At 41.4% G+C, this 17,015-nt stretch overlaps 1 protein-coding gene across 11 annotated transcripts in view; it reads right to left on the reverse strand.

The window, feature by feature from the left end:
• The window catches only part of FAM135B (family with sequence similarity 135 member B), a 284,316-nt gene that overhangs the window by 9,161 nt on the left and 258,140 nt on the right, over positions 1 to 17,015 (reverse strand). For 8 of the 11 annotated variants that reach the window (XR_011543248.1, XR_011543249.1, XM_008523206.2 and 5 more), the window contains 4 exons: positions 14,001 to 14,155; positions 6,732 to 8,748; positions 4,646 to 4,812; positions 103 to 194 (listed from right to left, as the gene is read on the reverse strand). Coding sequence is in view for 6 of the 11 variants with exons in the window: in XM_008523206.2 (XP_008521428.2) it covers positions 103 to 194; positions 4,646 to 4,812; positions 6,732 to 8,748; positions 14,001 to 14,155 (2,431 nt within the window). In the remaining 5 variants the exon portion in view is untranslated. The remainder of the gene's footprint in view (positions 1 to 102; positions 195 to 4,645; positions 4,813 to 6,731; positions 8,749 to 14,000; positions 14,156 to 17,015) is intronic. The other 3 variants (XR_011543250.1, XR_011543252.1, XR_011543251.1) reach the window with 1 other exon arrangement.

Consider the following 17,015-nt stretch of genomic DNA (forward strand, 5'->3'; position numbering starts at 1 on the left):
CCCTCCTTTCTGTGTGTCCATAAACTGTCACGGTGACTTTAGGAGGCTCATATAAGACATAACTCTGGGATTCTTTCAGTTCTGATAGTTTCATTGTCATACCTGATTCTTTTCAGACATTAGGAAGTCCAGTTTTCCTCCAGGGAGCCCAAGTTCTATGAAAGTCTTTACCAGCCGGAGGTCTGCACTGTTCCCTAAAATGACAGATAACCCCACCCAAGACCCATAGTTAATCATATAAAAGCTGACACACAAGGGATTTATTTCCCCTCTTCTCTCTTTCCTCCATTTCCCATCTTTTTCTTAAGCAGATAATAAAAACAACTAAATCAAGTCCAACCCACTGGTCCTGTGCTCCCCCGATCCCACTGCCCCTCACACAGGATCAGGGCCTTTCTAGTAGTCCTACCTCAATGGAATTATTCCCTGATATATAAGTAGGAGTCTTGTGAACATTCTATACACAGGAAGAGTTGGAGGCACCTGCCTCCCCCTTCTTCCATAGCCAGTTCTGTTTACTCAGGACATTCTGCAAGTGGTGCCCATTTAATGGCTGATGTGGCACCAGGTGACATCTACAAGTCTCTTCTCAAGTTTCGTACTTAATACAAAGACTATTGTATTGTATTACATGTAACCATAGTTTCAAAGTAGTTTAACTATGTAATATAGTTTATAACCAATTTTATATCATTCTTTATGAAACTACCAAGTAATTCAAAGAATGGGGAAAGTGCTACACAGAATTTGGGAGAACTACATGTACTTGAGACAGTATCCTTAATCTTTAAGGATGAACAGACACACCCAAACACCACCTGTGATGGTGGCCCGTCAGAGCATACACCCAGACACGCAGGGTCATAATCATAATATGCTCATGTTCTGTTAGGAAATATTTTTATTTTGTGTTATTAAGTTAAATGTTACTCACTCCTTTCATTTCTGACAATAAAATTAGGCTCTTTGATCCTGTTGTTGTTCTTGTTTAAAGCTACCTAATGACATTCCAGGACCTGGCTTTAAAAAAAAAAACAGTTGTATGTGTTTATATTTATCATGAAGAGTCTAAGTAAGGGATGGCAATGGTCCCCTCTCCTTCAGTTACGAGTGAGAGAGAACTTTCTGCAACTTAAAACTTTCTCAGAAAATGTGATTTGATAAAGTGTTAAGTTGAGAACATTTGCAAGAATATAGATGTTCGGATTTTGCACACCATAAAGAGTCGTGAGAATATGCATAACTGGTATCGATTTGTTCACTTCTCTGTCAATATAAATATATCTTCAGAAGTGGATTTTGAACAAATGGATCCCAGAAAACTCTGTAGAGTTTAGAAACCTTTAAAAGAAATCTGTGCCTGTTATCAGTTGTCTTCTTGTTGACTTTATGCCCAGGTCATAATGCTGTAATCGACAGTTCAGTTTTCTGACATAGAACAAACACTGGTGAAGCCGCTCTATCTTTATAACATTCCTCTTCTCCCACAAGCATGATAGAAGAAAAGGAAAGCCTGCAGCCAGACCAGATTTCTTCTTTTAACAAAGAGATTGAGCATCTTGTCTCATGTTAATTTAAAATCAGACAAGTAAGAGGGGCACACTGGTCACACATGACATGATGCTAAGTTGACCATAGATCTTATGTTAGGAATACATTGAGTTGATGAGTGAGAAAGTTACTCTTTGTCTTTCTTGCAATCCTTCTGATTGGAAGTCCCAGCTAAAAACAAGTACATCTTCTATAGCTTCTTACTTCTTTTTTGAGAGGAAGATTGGCCCTGAGCTAACATCTGCTGCCAATCTTTCTCTTTTTGCTTGAAGAGGAGTGGCCCTGAGCTGACATCCATGCCAATCTTCCTCTATTTTGTATGTGGGACATCACCGTGGCATGGCTTGATGAGTGGCATAGGTCTGTGCTTGGGATCTGAACCTGTGAACCCCAGGCTGCCAAAGCAGAGCGCAATGAACTTAACCACTACGCCACCAGGCTGGCCCCATAGCTTATGATTTTTTAAGAGAGAAAGTGAGTCTCAAGCTCAGAGTTTTTTGGCAACTGGACTAGTCAAACTTCAGTAAAATTATTCTCTTTTCTTTGTAATTATTTTTCATATTATTCTTCATGTGTGGCAAGTGACTCTAGTGTTTCATTTGTGGCAGTTATTTGAAGTTCCTTTTTTAAAATAAACGTATTCAAAAGGCATGCCAATTTCAGTATTAATTTTGAAATTATAGTACAAGGTACATGGATAGAGTTAAAATAGGGAAAGGAATGTGTAAATAGCGAAGCACTGAATTCAATGCAGAGAGAGGAAAGCTCACCAGAGAGAAAGCTTAAGATGAGCAAAGACACAGTGGTACGAAACGGCCTGTGTCCCTGGAAATGGGAGTGAACTGGATTGAACTGGATCAAGGAGGGGAAAGCAGAAGATGATAATGGGGCGGGTCAGAACATAGAGAACTTCCTATGCTAGGAGGTTTCTAAGATCTCTAAGGTGAGAGTTTATTTTATTTTATTTTCTGAGATCTACAAAGAAAGGTTTTCAGTAAAGGAATGGCATGACTAGATCTGGGAAGATTTTAAGAAGATGACTCAAACAGTGAGGTGGATGAAGGTTTGGATGGTGGAAGAAAGGAGATTGTTGGTATAATGCTGAATGAAACCATGGGCTCTGGAGCCTGATGGCTGGGTTTTAATCCTGGCTCATTCACATGAGCTGTGAAACCTCATACAAGTGACTTAGCTGTGCTCTCACTCAGTTTGCCCACTTATTAATGGGGATAATCACAGCACCTACTCTGCAGGGCTGTTGTAAAGATCAACAACATTAATATATTTTCAGCATCTAGAATGGTGCCTGGCCCAGGGTGAGTGATATGTAAATGCTGGTCTTCATCATCTCAAACGTATTATGTACCACTGCGTTATTTGACACTTCACCAAATAGATCTGTTGACTGAGTGTCCTGGTATCCAAGGCATATAGCTGGAAATTGATGAAGACAAATAAACGCATTACTCCCAGGACCAAGAAGAATTAAGAATATTAAGAAAAGTGTGTCACGGAAGCCTAGCACACCACCATTCCCTATTTAATTATCATAAGAAGAACGTGACCACACGTTTTGCAACTCATCACCTGTGAAGTCTCAGAGAAGTCCTTTCTCTCCTCTGATCCTCAGTTATATATTAGAGTCCACAGAAAGTGGATGCCAAGATTCTTCCAGAAAACATATTCTACATGCCAATTTTCAGATCAATTGTGATTTAAACTTGAGCTCGAGGAGTAGAACTCAAATGCCTTGTACCTCCAATTTATCTGATCACTTTCTTCAGCCAGTTAAGGAGAGGCTGAAATTCATAAGAGGGTACTAGGAGCAAGTGCTTGCCTTTTGGTCCAGGCTGAACTGCGAGCACAAGATCTTCAGGCAGAGCTAATAAGCTCTGTATTTTACAGAGCCTTTGGACTGACCGGAGAAATCCTAAAGAAAGCTGACACCGGGGACTAGGTCATTTGGGGAGGAGAGTCACTTTCCTTGCCCCTTCTCTCTTCCCTTGGACTTCTACTGCACTGGCAGGTAGTTCTTTTGTAGCATTCAGCTTTCAGTTCTGTATTTGCTGATCTCAGTAAATTAAGAAATTTGAAAATCAGAAACCACGTCAGATCTCTGCAACCCCAGAACTTGGTACAGTCTGGTATGCAAAAGGTGTCTATAAGTGAGAAGTGAATAAAAATAGGCAGTGAAGTAGATTGGGCCACTAACCTGAGCTCCTCAAAATGCATCCACTTATCCATTCCACTCCACTTCTTTCTTTCTTCGTTTTTTTTTTTTTTCCCATAGGAGAAGGAAGTGTTCCCAAAAGCTCTAGGGTTCCATGATGGCAGAGCCTTGGTGCCTTCAAGAGCAACCCAGTGTCCCCAGCCCCATTGAGAAGACAGGCTGGCACACAAGGATTTTTTTTTTTTTCTTTTAGAGGAAGATTAGCCCTGAGCTAACATCTGTTGCTAATCTTCCTCTTTTTTTGTCCCCAGTACACAGTTGAATATCCTAGTTGTAGGTTCTTCTATTTCCTCTATGTGGGACATCACCTCAGCGTGGCATGATGAACATTGCTAGGTCCAGACCCAGGATCTGAACCTGCGAATCCTGGGCCCCTGAACCAGAGCCGGTAAACTTAACCACTCAGCCATTGGGCTGGTCTCTTCTTTCCTTATTTTATTGATTCATGCATTCCATTCATTCATTCATCCTACTTATTCATGCATTCCATTAATATTTTCATCCCAATAACACATGCATTGCATTCATTTACTCCATTTCTTCTTTTATTTTTGTTCATTAGTTCCATTAATTATTCATTCTATTTCACCCTTCCTTCATTCCACTGATTTATAAATTTATTTATTCTATTCATTCTTTCACTACAGTAATCCATTCATTTATGTAGTTCATTTACTCAGCAGATTTTTGTGCCAGAGACATCTTTTCTTTGGGAACATCTATGTCATTTCCCTAGATTCAGCATATTTACTGTCATTTCATGGTTGCTAATGGAACTGTTGAATGAGTATCTCATCTAAATCATAAACATTACAAATTTTTTATAGTACAGAATTTTGAGGAGGAAACCTTTTGAGAACTCACCATCTAGGCCATGGACACAGACTACCAGGTGAATCCCATCTTCCAAATTTTCTTCCTCTTCCTCTGGTGGGAAATATGGTATATCAGAAGCTAGTACAGATAAGTCACTGTACAGAAATCCATCAATCTTCAGTTCTTTTTTAAACTTTTCTTTGGCCTGATAAAAACTGGAGAATACACTAATTAATCACAAGCCAAGCTGTGTATTCCATGTAGAATAGGAAATGAGTTGAGCTGGGATGTAGGAGTGATGAACATATCTACAAGGAGGTATCTGCCGAGTGCAAAGGCTGAATATGAGAATTCAGGGAAGATGCTGGTGAGGGACGTGTGTTCCGACCAAGGAAGCAGGAAAACGCTTGGGAAAACCAAAGGCTATATTGGTTTTGGTTCCACAGATTTCTGTGTGGTTCCTGCATTGAATAGGACTTCTAAGATTCTATCCAGCACCAAGGATCCACACAATCTTTAAAAAGACCTCCCCAGAGCAAATGCTTCTTAACCTGGCTACAAAGCCACCACGGCTTGGCCTCCACCTACTTCTCCAGCATCATCTCCCAGCCTCCAAAAATAACACATTTCCCATAATCCCCTGTATGAATTATGTTGCTTGGCTTTACTTCCGTGTCTTTGTGACTTCAGGTCTATCTGTCTGAAATGCCTTTCCCACCTGACTATCATGTTCTTTGCTTGGTTATCTAACAAGGTAGTGGTTAAGAGCACAGACTCAAGAGTCAGACTGCCAAGGGCAGAATCTCAGCTTTGACACTTACTAGCTGTGCGCCAACCACTTAACCTCTCTGCATTCAGTTTCCTCGTCTGTAAAAGCAGAATAACACCATTATCTAATTCACAAAGTTGTTTTGTGTAGTGATGTAATCTATGTAAAATGCTTCGAACAGTACAAATAGATTAAATAGTGAACAAAAATGTTACCTATTACCAGCTATATCATCATCATCATCATCATCATCATGTCTCTTCTATTTTTTCCTGAGCTTAAGTGTCATCTCTAAAAAGCTTTTCCTGGCCAACATCTCTATTAACACTCACTGCCCACAGCTGATTATCTCCTTCTTCTTCTGGTTCAGCTGTGCACACGTGAACCATTCCATTTACCCAATTGCCATCATTTTCTTCTCTCATCTCTCTGTCTCCCTGATAGACGATGAGTACTACAACAGCCAGGAAAACACTGGCCAGGCATTGGACATGCTTGCTCTTTATTTGTTAAATTGATCACGTGGCATATAATAGGTTTTTAATAGACTTTATAAAAGAAGGAATCCAAAGTTTACCTGCCTGTGTAATTTCTTTGGTGGATATCTTAACATGTAACTCTTTAGAGTTTTGTAAAAGAGTAAATAGGATGGGATGTTTTGATAAAATTATTCTATAATATATTTAATCAATATACAGTATATGAGGGAACAATATGAATACAAACTCAACAGAGGGAAAAAGGGATGGATTCTCGCATTGCAAAAGGAATGATAAATTTAAGAACCACACAAAAGGGGCTTGAGGAAAATCTGACGAAGCAGTCCTACCTCCAAAGGCTCTTAAAGAACTGACCTCGCAAAATGTGCAAAGATAGAGGTACAGTGACACTCATAAAAGAGTTGTTTATCACAATAAAAACTGAAAAGAAACTGAAATGTCCATCTCTAAAGGATTTTGTTAATAAATCATGATACATCTATACAATGGAATATTGTTTAAACATCAAAATGATAAGGCAAAAATAAATTTATGGACATAAAAGATGCTTCCAATATATTAAGTTGAAAATAACTTAGAGTTTGTGCCGAATTATCCCATTTTTGCATAAAAAGAATATATAGATAAGGATGCACATAGAAAAAAAGTGTGGAAGTACTTACACAGTGGCTGTATTTGAGAGATGGGCTTGATAATTTTTACTTTTTTATACTATTCTACATTTCTGACTTGTATGGTATAAATATATGACTTTAAATCAGAAAATAACTGATATCTCAATTTTGAAATAGCATGCATGAAATTTGACAAGCGTGGAAAAATCTAAATGACTGTGCTAGGATAGGTAAGTCATTATCAAGCTCACCTAAACATCCTTTCACTGATTTCTTCCTCCAACTTGCTGGAATGGGTAGAAACGACTCCAAAAGAACCCATAGGTTGATGAGTGATGGGAAATGGGGTCTGTTTGGAAGAGAATCCAGCCCTGGCAGGGGGCTCCTTTGGCACAGATGAAAAGGGGAGACATGTGGCAGTGCAAGACACAGATAAGTTGACAACCTCCACAGCTTTCAGGCTCTCCAGAGTGAAAGTCTCTGTGGGGGTCAAGTGGGATGCCATGACAGAAGTGCCTGCCTGTGGCTCCTGGTTTCCCAAAACTTGGGAGGGAATGGTGTGAGTCACAGTGGAGCACACAGTGCCTGCTTCATGTCCAACCTCCAGAAAGGAGTTAGTGCGTCTGCTAAATGCTGTATCATCAATGATGCAAGGTGAGCTGCTTTGCTCACCTGTTGAATCCAGGCTGGTGGGCTCAGCATCTGATGTACGGCTCAATTCAGACACCTTATGGTGACTGATACTCTCAACATCTGAGATATTGCTGTTGGAAAGAGCTCCTTTCCCCTTATTCAAGTCTTTAGGCATGCCCTTAGGGGTCTCCATTAGTGGTCTAGAAAAAGATCTGTTCCTAGGGTTTTCAACTGCTATGACACGTGGTATTTTTAAATTAAGACCTGTGGTTTCAACACCTGGAGGGTTCTCAGTCCTGCCATCACGACAACAGGGTCCTTGAGGATCTAACTGACTCTCTTTACCTTTGGGGATGTCTATGTATCCAGGGCCCTGCGGATTGTTAGCATCTGAAACCACCTCCACAAGGGAATGGTTTACCCCAGTGTCCTGGATTCTGGAGCCACCACTAAGTTGACTGCCGTGTCCTGGGGGATCTATGCTCTTGATGTGCACAGCTGAAGTTTCAGCAAGACCTCCATCTTGCTGCATAGTGTCTATATCTTCAGCAGACTCCTCTGGGCTACTGATTTGGGGTGCAGATACAGACTTGGTCAATTTGGTGAGTGCCAACTCCCGCTCCTCCTCCTCAAAAGGCAAAGAGCTAATGGAGGTGAGGGATGCCTGGATCCCACTTGGCAAACTCGTATTACTCTCTGTGTGACCACCCTCTAAGGAGTTCCTGTGCAGGGCATGTCTTCGAACCAGCTGGTGCAAGACTTCCCGGTCACTGGGTAAGTCCAGGGCTCTGCTTCGGACTTCAGACCAGGCAACAGAGCTTGGTTCACTCTCAATGCCTGAATCAGAGATTATGGAAGAAGATCTCTTGATGACCCCAGATAGCACTGATACTTCGTCCTGCTCCTCTGTGTGAGGGTCCTTTGGGGAAGCCCTAATGTCCAAGGGATCCCTCAAAGTAGAGCTTAGTGGGTCACAGGGCTCAGAGGGGATGAGCTTCAGATTTAGCAGCACCATCTTACTCTCTTGGTCTGTTCCCTTTCCTAGAGTACCTAACTCATGGAGTGCTGTTTTTTGTGAAGAGATGGCATTTTGATGACTTCCACCTGCTACTCCTTTGCTTAGCACAGCTCTGTCTATTTCATGGTTATCTTGAGAGTGCCCACTCTCATGCTTAGCACTACGAGCCACTGTGGGTTCAGCTCTGCAGGGGTTCTTATTGCTAGATTTCACATCAATGTAGGTCAGTGCTGGGGCCTGGCCATCCTCTGGGCCCGGACTCCTAGGAAGGTCCTCATCTGCCAATGGAAGCATTCCAACATCAGACTTTTGGCCAGTCCAACATTCGTCTTCAGGTAAGCCTGCTTTGTTCTGGAATTCACCAATTGTCAGATACACCTGAGATTCAGAGCACACGTCCACATGATTTGGGGTGGTTACATTCTCATCTGGCTCTGGACACCTGATGACCTCTTCATCAGAGTCCATCTGGTGTGGTTTCATGGTGGGCAAGACAAGGTCTTCCCTAAAAGATGATTTTCTATTGACAAGATGGTTCTCTTCTCTGTCTTTTAAATTCATTATTGCAGGACTTGTCACTGGAACATCAAAATTAGGGTAAACACTCAAATTATGCCCTACAAGAAGAAAAAAAGAAAAAATAGTATATTATAATTTAAGAATCTATGTTCACAAATTATCCAAATGCCTGATTGCAAAATAAAGAATTTGGCTGGACTTTGTTCCTGGTCCCTGGGAGATAATCTCTAAATTCTTGTAATTTCGCAAGTGATAGGAAGGTCTTTGTTAGTCATGGTGGGCCCTGATAGCTTATATACTAACTACGTGACTCATGGTGAGCCCTGTGATAGTTTATGCAAAGGAGATGACTGAGGATGGGGAGCTGGCCATGCCAGAAAGACCAACTATGTGATTAGTGGGTTGGGGCTTTGAGCCAGGTGATAACAGTACAACCTCTGGAGAGGGGTGGTGGGCTAGGGATTGAGTTCAATCATGTGACCAATGATTCAATCAACCATGCCTACATAATGAAACTGAACAAAAACTCCTGACACTGAGAGGATTGAGTAAGCTTCCTTGATGGGCAATACACATTGAACGACCAGTCCTGGGGACATGGAATCCCCATGTTTGGGACCCTTCCAGACCTTGCCCTGTGGCTCTTTTCTTTTGGCTGGTCTTTATTTGTATCCTTTATTACAAAACTGTAATCATAAGTATAGCACTTTCCTGAGTTCTGTGAATTGTTCTAGCAAATTATCAAACCTGAGGGAGTTGTGGGAATCCCCGAATTGGTAGTCAGTTGGTCATAAGAGTGGAAGGCCTGGGTAACCCCAAGCTCGTGGCTGGTATGTGAAGTGAGGGTAGTCTTATCAGAGACCGTGCCTTTAACCTGAGGTTTGACCTAACACCAGGTAATTAGTGTCAGAATTGCATTGTGCTAATGCAGCTGTCAAATATTAAAATTCTTGATTCTCTTTTTCCTTACGAAAACATTTTTAATAATTACCACTTTTAAATATTAAAACATTTCTCCATCTTATGTACTGTATTTATAGAGTAGAAAGATAGCTTTGAAGCCAGGAAGGCCTGGTTTCCAGTCCTGACACTGACACTGACCAGCTGTGAGATTTTGGGCAATTACAAAACTTAAATACGTTTTTTCCTAGTTAAATTCACTTTCCTCAACTCCAGGATGGGCAGACTCATAGTAACCAGCAGGCCTCACAGCCATAGCTCATAATAGAGTTACGACATGAAATGTTACATGTGGGGAAGGCATATTTCTGCTTTCTGCAGAGAAGCACGGCCAAGCTTGAGCTCTGCAACCGAGGCAATTATCCTATGAGGCATTCAGACCACAAGAGGCTCCCGGATCACTTTGGTCTTTACAGTAGGAATGACGGGAGCCAAAGTATGATCTTCTTTTTCTTATTTTTCTTTAGGAGAAACTATTATCTCTCTCATTCACTCTCTAAGTCACCCCTCGCTTCCCTTTTCTCTTCTCTTCCATTCTCCTCCCCTTCCTCCTCCTCTCCTCCTCTTCCTCTTCCTCTTCTTCTTTCTCTCTTTCTCTCCTTTCTAATAATGCATAATTGGGATAAAATAAGTGCCTCCCATGTCTGTTTGTACCACAGGTCTCTTGAGAAAGCCATCTGATATACTATTTAATTTCCATATACACCATATGCAAAAAGGGACTGGGCTTCTATTTTCTTTAAAAAGTTTGAATCCTCCGTATGGTTTTAATGGAAGTTAAATGAATATTATCACTATTGTATGTTATTGTGCAGTAAACTGTGGAGACACTTACTTAAAAACTGCGTGGGGCTTTCAGACACCATCAGCTTATAGCATTGAGTGAAATTTATGATTGGGTCAAGAATTAGAACAAACATTGAGAAAGAATGTATCTCTTCCTTACCTGGACACATTTTTGCATCTTGAGAGACTGAACAAATTTCCCTTCTTCCAGGGGAACTTTCCCACACCCTACAGCATGTCAGAGGTTCTCCGTTGCAAATTCCCAGGGCCACTCTACCCACACATAGTGTAACACCTACCACCATGTTATGATCCATTTGCGCATTTCTTGTTCCCACTGGGGAGAAGAGTTTGTGTTTTAGGATTATCCATATCCCCAAAGCAAACATCATGACTGGCACAGAGTCAATGAATTGTCTTCATAAAATGCATTGAGAATAGAATAGAAATGCCACAGAACAAAGACTATTATTCTCACTAACTGTATTAGTTTGAAAAAACCACCACTTCAATGTCATTTAGTCCCACAGACAGCATGTTGACAAACTCTATGTGCAAAGCCCTGCACTAGGCTATAGGTTAGGGAGAGGGGAAGCGGGGATCAGTTAGAAAAGTGAAACAGTCTCTGCCTTTAAGGGATTTTCAAAATATAGTGAAACATGCAGATACAACACAGTTCACTTTTCTACCAAAAGAATGTGGGCTGTATCCTGGAGAATATGAACTGATCTTCTTCAGACACGGAGATACGAGTCACACTAGTCAGGAAACAGTGTGGGCAAAAGCCCAGAAATCTGAGGTGCATGGTCAGGTATCAGTTGGATCCCATGTGGATGGAGCAAGAGTGAACGGAGAAAGTGGGGAAGGCATGAGGTTAGACAGGTAGAGAGAACCACAATATGGATGAACTTGAATGCCCTGTATGAATGAGGAGTCTGGGCTTTAGATCACAGGTAACAGGTGGATTGGTGGATTCTTGACACAAAAATGAAAGCTTTATCAGATTTATCATAGACAGTTAAGACAGGATGCAAGATTTTGGTTTCACTACTATGACTACGGGAAAATGAGGGTAGCAAAGGGTCTAATTCAAAGAGAATGGATGTAGAGTCAGATATTAACTAATAGCATTACTTGACATGCATTCCTTTGCACCAGACACTCTTAAGTGTTCTATGGGTGGATTTATCCACACTCACAGTAGCCCTATGGAATAGAAAAATTACAACCCCTTTGCCCAGTTTCACACAGTTACTAATTATTGGAAAGAGAGATTCAAATGCAGGCAGTCTAGCCAACTGTTAAGGTCTTAGGCAAACTGCTCAATTGCTTTGGGACAGGGGAATGAGGAGTGGGTGGGAGAAGGGATTGTAGATAACATAGACAGACTTCAGGAGGACACAGTAGGTATTCTAGCCATGGGACAGTAGTGAACCATGAACAAATGGTATTATTTTAATATGGAAATGAAAAACTTTTATTTCTCTTTTTTCACTACACTAAAACAACGGAATGCAAATCTGATAACCTCTTTTGCAAGTTATAAATATTAAGGCCACCAAGCCCTTGAGGAAAAAGGAAATAGCTTGTTATTTGCTAATGCTTTTGCTCTGGGATTAAAGAGTCACCAAAAAGTACATTGTGAAAGAACAGGAAGGTCAAGGAAAGCTTTGGGTTTTGAGTGGGGACATAGATAACTCTGTAGAAGCAGTCATGGGGACAGGGATGGATCAGGTGAGAGATCTGCGGAGAGAAGTCTTGGGAAGATAGACAGGCCTCTGAGAGCAACTTCCTTGGGGTCTTCTAGGAAAGGGGGATTATTAGTGCTTGGGTGACAGACTCAGCTGAGTCTCATGTCCCAAGCAAATTACAGAAGCTGCAAAGTGATGCTGCTCCTAAAAGACTACGTAGATATGGGCAATCGTGGCTTAGAGGAACTTGCACGGGCAGATGGCCCTAGAAAGACCTCCCCCAATCATAGCTTGCTTCTTTTTAAGACTCTAGGGCACTGATATGGTGGGTGGTGAAGAAGGGTTGGCAGAGAAGCCCTAAAAAGAACGAGATTGACTTTCCAGCCCACACAGCAGGACGGATGGGGCTCAGCTGATGTGAAGTTGATTTATAAAAAATAAAGATATGCAATATAATTGCACACATGAGTTGAGGGACTGAGATTTATATGCACTAGGATATCTATTAATATGTATAGGAAAAAAGACTGGAAGGCAATCTGTAACAAAGGCTAATAATGATAATATTGGGGAGCCTGATGGTGGGTACTTATTGTGAGTTTCTTCTCTAACTTCAAATTTTCTGCAGCTAAATTACATAACTATAAGGAACATGAAAATATATACATATGTACGCACACACACACACACACAAAGTCTCCATGCAAAGCTGTAAGCTTTTTTTGAGCAGCTGGATCGGCTGCCATCTCTAGAGCTAGTATACATTTTAGGCGTTATGCACAGTGTTGACACTAGATGTCAGGGTAATACTGAGAACCAAATATCCTTGGTTTGCAAGGTTGCACTGTCCTAGGAAGTCACCAAGACTTTTGAAACGCCCTACAAATCTCAGATTGCAGAAACTCTGAAATTTAAAAGGGCCATCATTTAAACGATGGGCACCCAAGCATCATGACTTTGAACACCTCACAAAGAGATGGTAAGGCCAACCACAGGCTTTGGAGTTGGAGGGAATTGCTTTAAATGCTGACTTTTATAAGCTGCATGATCTTTCATACAGGAACTCCTTGTACCTCAGTTTCTCTCTGTGAAATAGGGCTTGTGAGGTTCCTTTATACGATTAAAAAGATAAAACACATAAAACCTCTAGCATAGGGTCTGGCATTTTCTGGTGCCTTAAGGGATCACGGGCTATTTCAGCTCCGTCATCTATCATAGCTTGTTGGGTTTCCGTGAGCAGGACTGCGGGAGGGGACAGAGAACTAACATACACTGAATGCCCTGTTTGCACTAGGCTCCCTCTCATTGACCTATCGGTTCATTTACAGACTGTGCAACACCAGCAAAACAGACTGAAATCGGGATACACACACACAGATACACACAAACATGTTATCTTTTCTCGCTGAATTGAGTCGTTCATCCACTAATCCATGCATTGATGTAGTCCACCTTCTCAAATACTGGGCCTGGCTCGTGGCATAAAGTAAGCACTCCATAGGAATCTGAACTGAATGCATTAAAGTTCAGCAAGAAGCGACTTTATATTTGAATTGCACATTTCAGATAAGAAAGGATCTCCATCCGACGCTCACAGAACTCTGTGGAGGGGGAGAATTTCGTTCCCAGTTTGTAGGTGGAAACACTGGGGCATCAGGTATATTTCTGCCCTAGAGGGGTCAGGAAGGGAGTCTTTACTAGAATTGCCATTTTGTTACACTGATTGGTCAATTTCACTGCACTAAAGTCATTTCAAATAACTAGTTTAACCTTAGTTTTTGCTTCTCCTCTATCAACTGAGAAATTACTTCATTAATTTGGTCCCATTGCTTTTGGGGACACAAACCAGACACCTGAGTGGAACTGACTGGAGAGGCTTATTCTTGAGTCTTTCCAAAACAAAGCAGACAAACCTGTCACAGGGCAGTCCACATATCTGTCCTCAAAGATAACTGGCAGGGTGTTCCAGTCGCCGTCGATGTCCAGGCACTCAGCAGGCAGCGGGGGCATCGTGGTGAGGTACTCTGAATTCCGGACATCCAGAGACAGCTGGCTGTGGGTCTGCGTCCTGGGGAACATCCCGCCCGGTGAGCATGCAAGGAAGATTTACATGTTTTAAAATTGTTGCCCGATCCCCCTAATTCCAAGAAAACATTTAGAAAATGTTCACCAGACTCTGACAATAGACCACCTGTCTGTCCGTCCACCCGTCCTTTCTTCCCAGCACCTCCGCTGCCCTCAAAGCCACAGTCTGCTTTGAATTGGAACTGGTCTGGGAACTGAGTTTAGAGGTCACGGATCGTATGACTAGGGGCATTTATCACACGCCATTGTAGTGGAATGCAATAAACACCACTCCAGTGGATCAGGAGCTGAGTTTCTAAGTAGTGAGGAATCTTAAATTAGCACTTTGGAGGAAAAACTTAAATTTTCATATCCTTTACTCTTGCTCTTTAGCCTCCTATAGCACTTAAGCGTCCGAATCGTATTTTGTGGCATTTCAATTAACAACCAACTAATTTACTGCTTCAGAGTAGGTTACTGTGTGGACATTGGCATCCTTGATTAGGGTCTAACTTCTTCTAGTTCAGAAACCATGGGTTTTGATTACTCCGTGTAGGATACACAAATGCCCCGTATTCTTCCTCCATGACCCAGACATCCTTCCACCAGTAGGAATTCGATTCCAGAGTTTGAAATAATCAGTATTCATAATGCAAAGGCCGGGATGATTAAAAGAACGTTTAATTTCCTTCTCCTTAACTCCCTGCAAAAGGGAGGGAGTTTATTTACCCCTATGAAGGGAAAATATTAACATTCCATCATTTTTCTCCATGCCGACTGAGCATGTGTAGCTAGTGTCTGTCTATCTGTCTGATTGTTGCTCTTTCTGGGCACCCCCTCCCTCACTTCCCAGCTGTGTAGGTCATCTGCCCCCCTTAGAACTGCTTTGTAGCTGTGGAACTCCACACAAGTCCAGAGCAACCTTCCCAGGGCAGCATTCTCAGTACCAAACATAATGAAGATGAAAACATATGCACATGTTAATTTATATACATATATTTAATATATGTATAATAAGTATATTTTATTTCTTATTTCTCAATTAGATTTTAACCTAAGAAAGAAAAGGATAAACAAATTATTCTCTTCCTCAAAGCCCCGAAGGTGGCGGCAACTTCACAATTTTTTTAATCTTTCTCTGAATATGTATGTATGCATTTATTTATTTATTTATTATTACCTTTTGGTGAGGAAGATTGGCCCTGAGTTAACATCTGTTGCCAATCGTCCTCTTTTTGCTTGAGTAAGATTGTCTCTGAACTAACAGCTGTGCCAGTCTCCCTCTATTTTGTATGTGGGATGCTTCCACAGCATGGCTTGATGAGTGGTGCACAGGTCCACACCCGAGATCCAAACCCTCAGACCCCGGGCTGCTGAGGCAGAGCACATGAACTTAATCACTACGCCATCGGGCTGGCCCTGTTTCTGAATATTTAAATGGGATTTTGCTGCAATCAATTCTGTACTTCTTAGCCATCATCTGAACCTGGAACTTTTAGCCCCGTTTTTCGTTTATTAAAAAAACTTTATTAATTGAACACAAATGTGCATGGGACCGTGTAGAAAGGCTAGAGCATATATCTAGAGGACTGAAACAATTCTGGACCTAAACAGCCAACAGAATCATGAATAAATCGGGTTCTTAGTCAAGTAATTACAATACGGCAGGACGGGCATTGGAGAGTCTGGTCTAAGTTACTTCATGCAGGGAATTATCTCCTACTGAGAAGCAGCTTCTTGTGCATAAGGACTTTGTGAATGTGACTAAGTACCCAAAACAGTGGTTAGCATGTGTTAAAAAACGACTAAAAATTCTAGGACACATATACAATGAGATGCGACCTCACACCTGTTAGGATGGCTATTATTACAACAAACAAAAAAACCAAGTGTTGGCGAGATACGGAGAAGCTGGAGCTCTTGTACACTGTTGGTGGGAATGCAAAACGGTGCAACCTCTGTGGAAAACAGTATAAAACTTCCTCAAAAAATTAAAAATAGAAATGCCATATGATCGAGCAATCCCGTTTCTGGGTATCTATCCAAAAGAATGGAAATCAGGATCTTCAAGAGATATCAGCACTCCCACGTGCATAGCAGCACTAATTCACAATAGCCAAGATAAGGAAACAAGGCGAACATGCACGGACAGATGAGAGGATAAAGGAAATGTGACACAATGGATTATTATTCAGCCTTAAAAAGAAAAAAAAAAGGAAATTCTGCAATATGTGACAACATGGATGAACTGTGGGGACAGTATGCTAAATGAAATAAGCCCGTCAGAAAAAGACAAATACTGCATGAGTCCACTCAAATGAAGCATCTAAAATAGTCAAGTTCATAGAACAAAAGAGGAGCACATTGGTTGCCTAGGCCTGGGGGGAGTAAGAAATGGAAAGTTGCTAATCAAGGGGCACAAAGTTTCAATGAAGTAAGATCAGGAAGTTCCAGAAATTTGCTGCATGGAACATATAGGGCCTGGTTCATTACCTGTTTATTTCAACGTCGGGTTTACTCTGACTCCAGGAGAACAGTCCAATTGCATACAGATACTGTTATTTTAGAGGCTGAATAATCCACATTTTATTTTCTCTGGTGTATTCTTTAGGATAATGATTCAACACAATGCAGAGGAGCCACAACAAGGAGGCTAGGAGTGTGGGATCTGGACTCCGACAGATCCATGTTTGTATGACTTGCAGCCATGTGGTATAAGATAAGTTACTTAATCTCTCTGAGCCCCGGTTTCCCCAGGTTCTTCTTCTGTAAAGTGGGGATATCAACAGCTCCTAGCTCACAGGGTTAATGTGAGCATTCAATGAGCCAATGCACGTGAAGCCCTTAGCACAGCTTCTTAGCAT

Source organism: Equus przewalskii, chromosome 8, assembly GCF_037783145.1.
Source record: "Equus przewalskii isolate Varuska chromosome 8, EquPr2, whole genome shotgun sequence".
NCBI classification, from domain to species: Eukaryota; Metazoa; Chordata; class Mammalia; order Perissodactyla; family Equidae; genus Equus; species Equus przewalskii.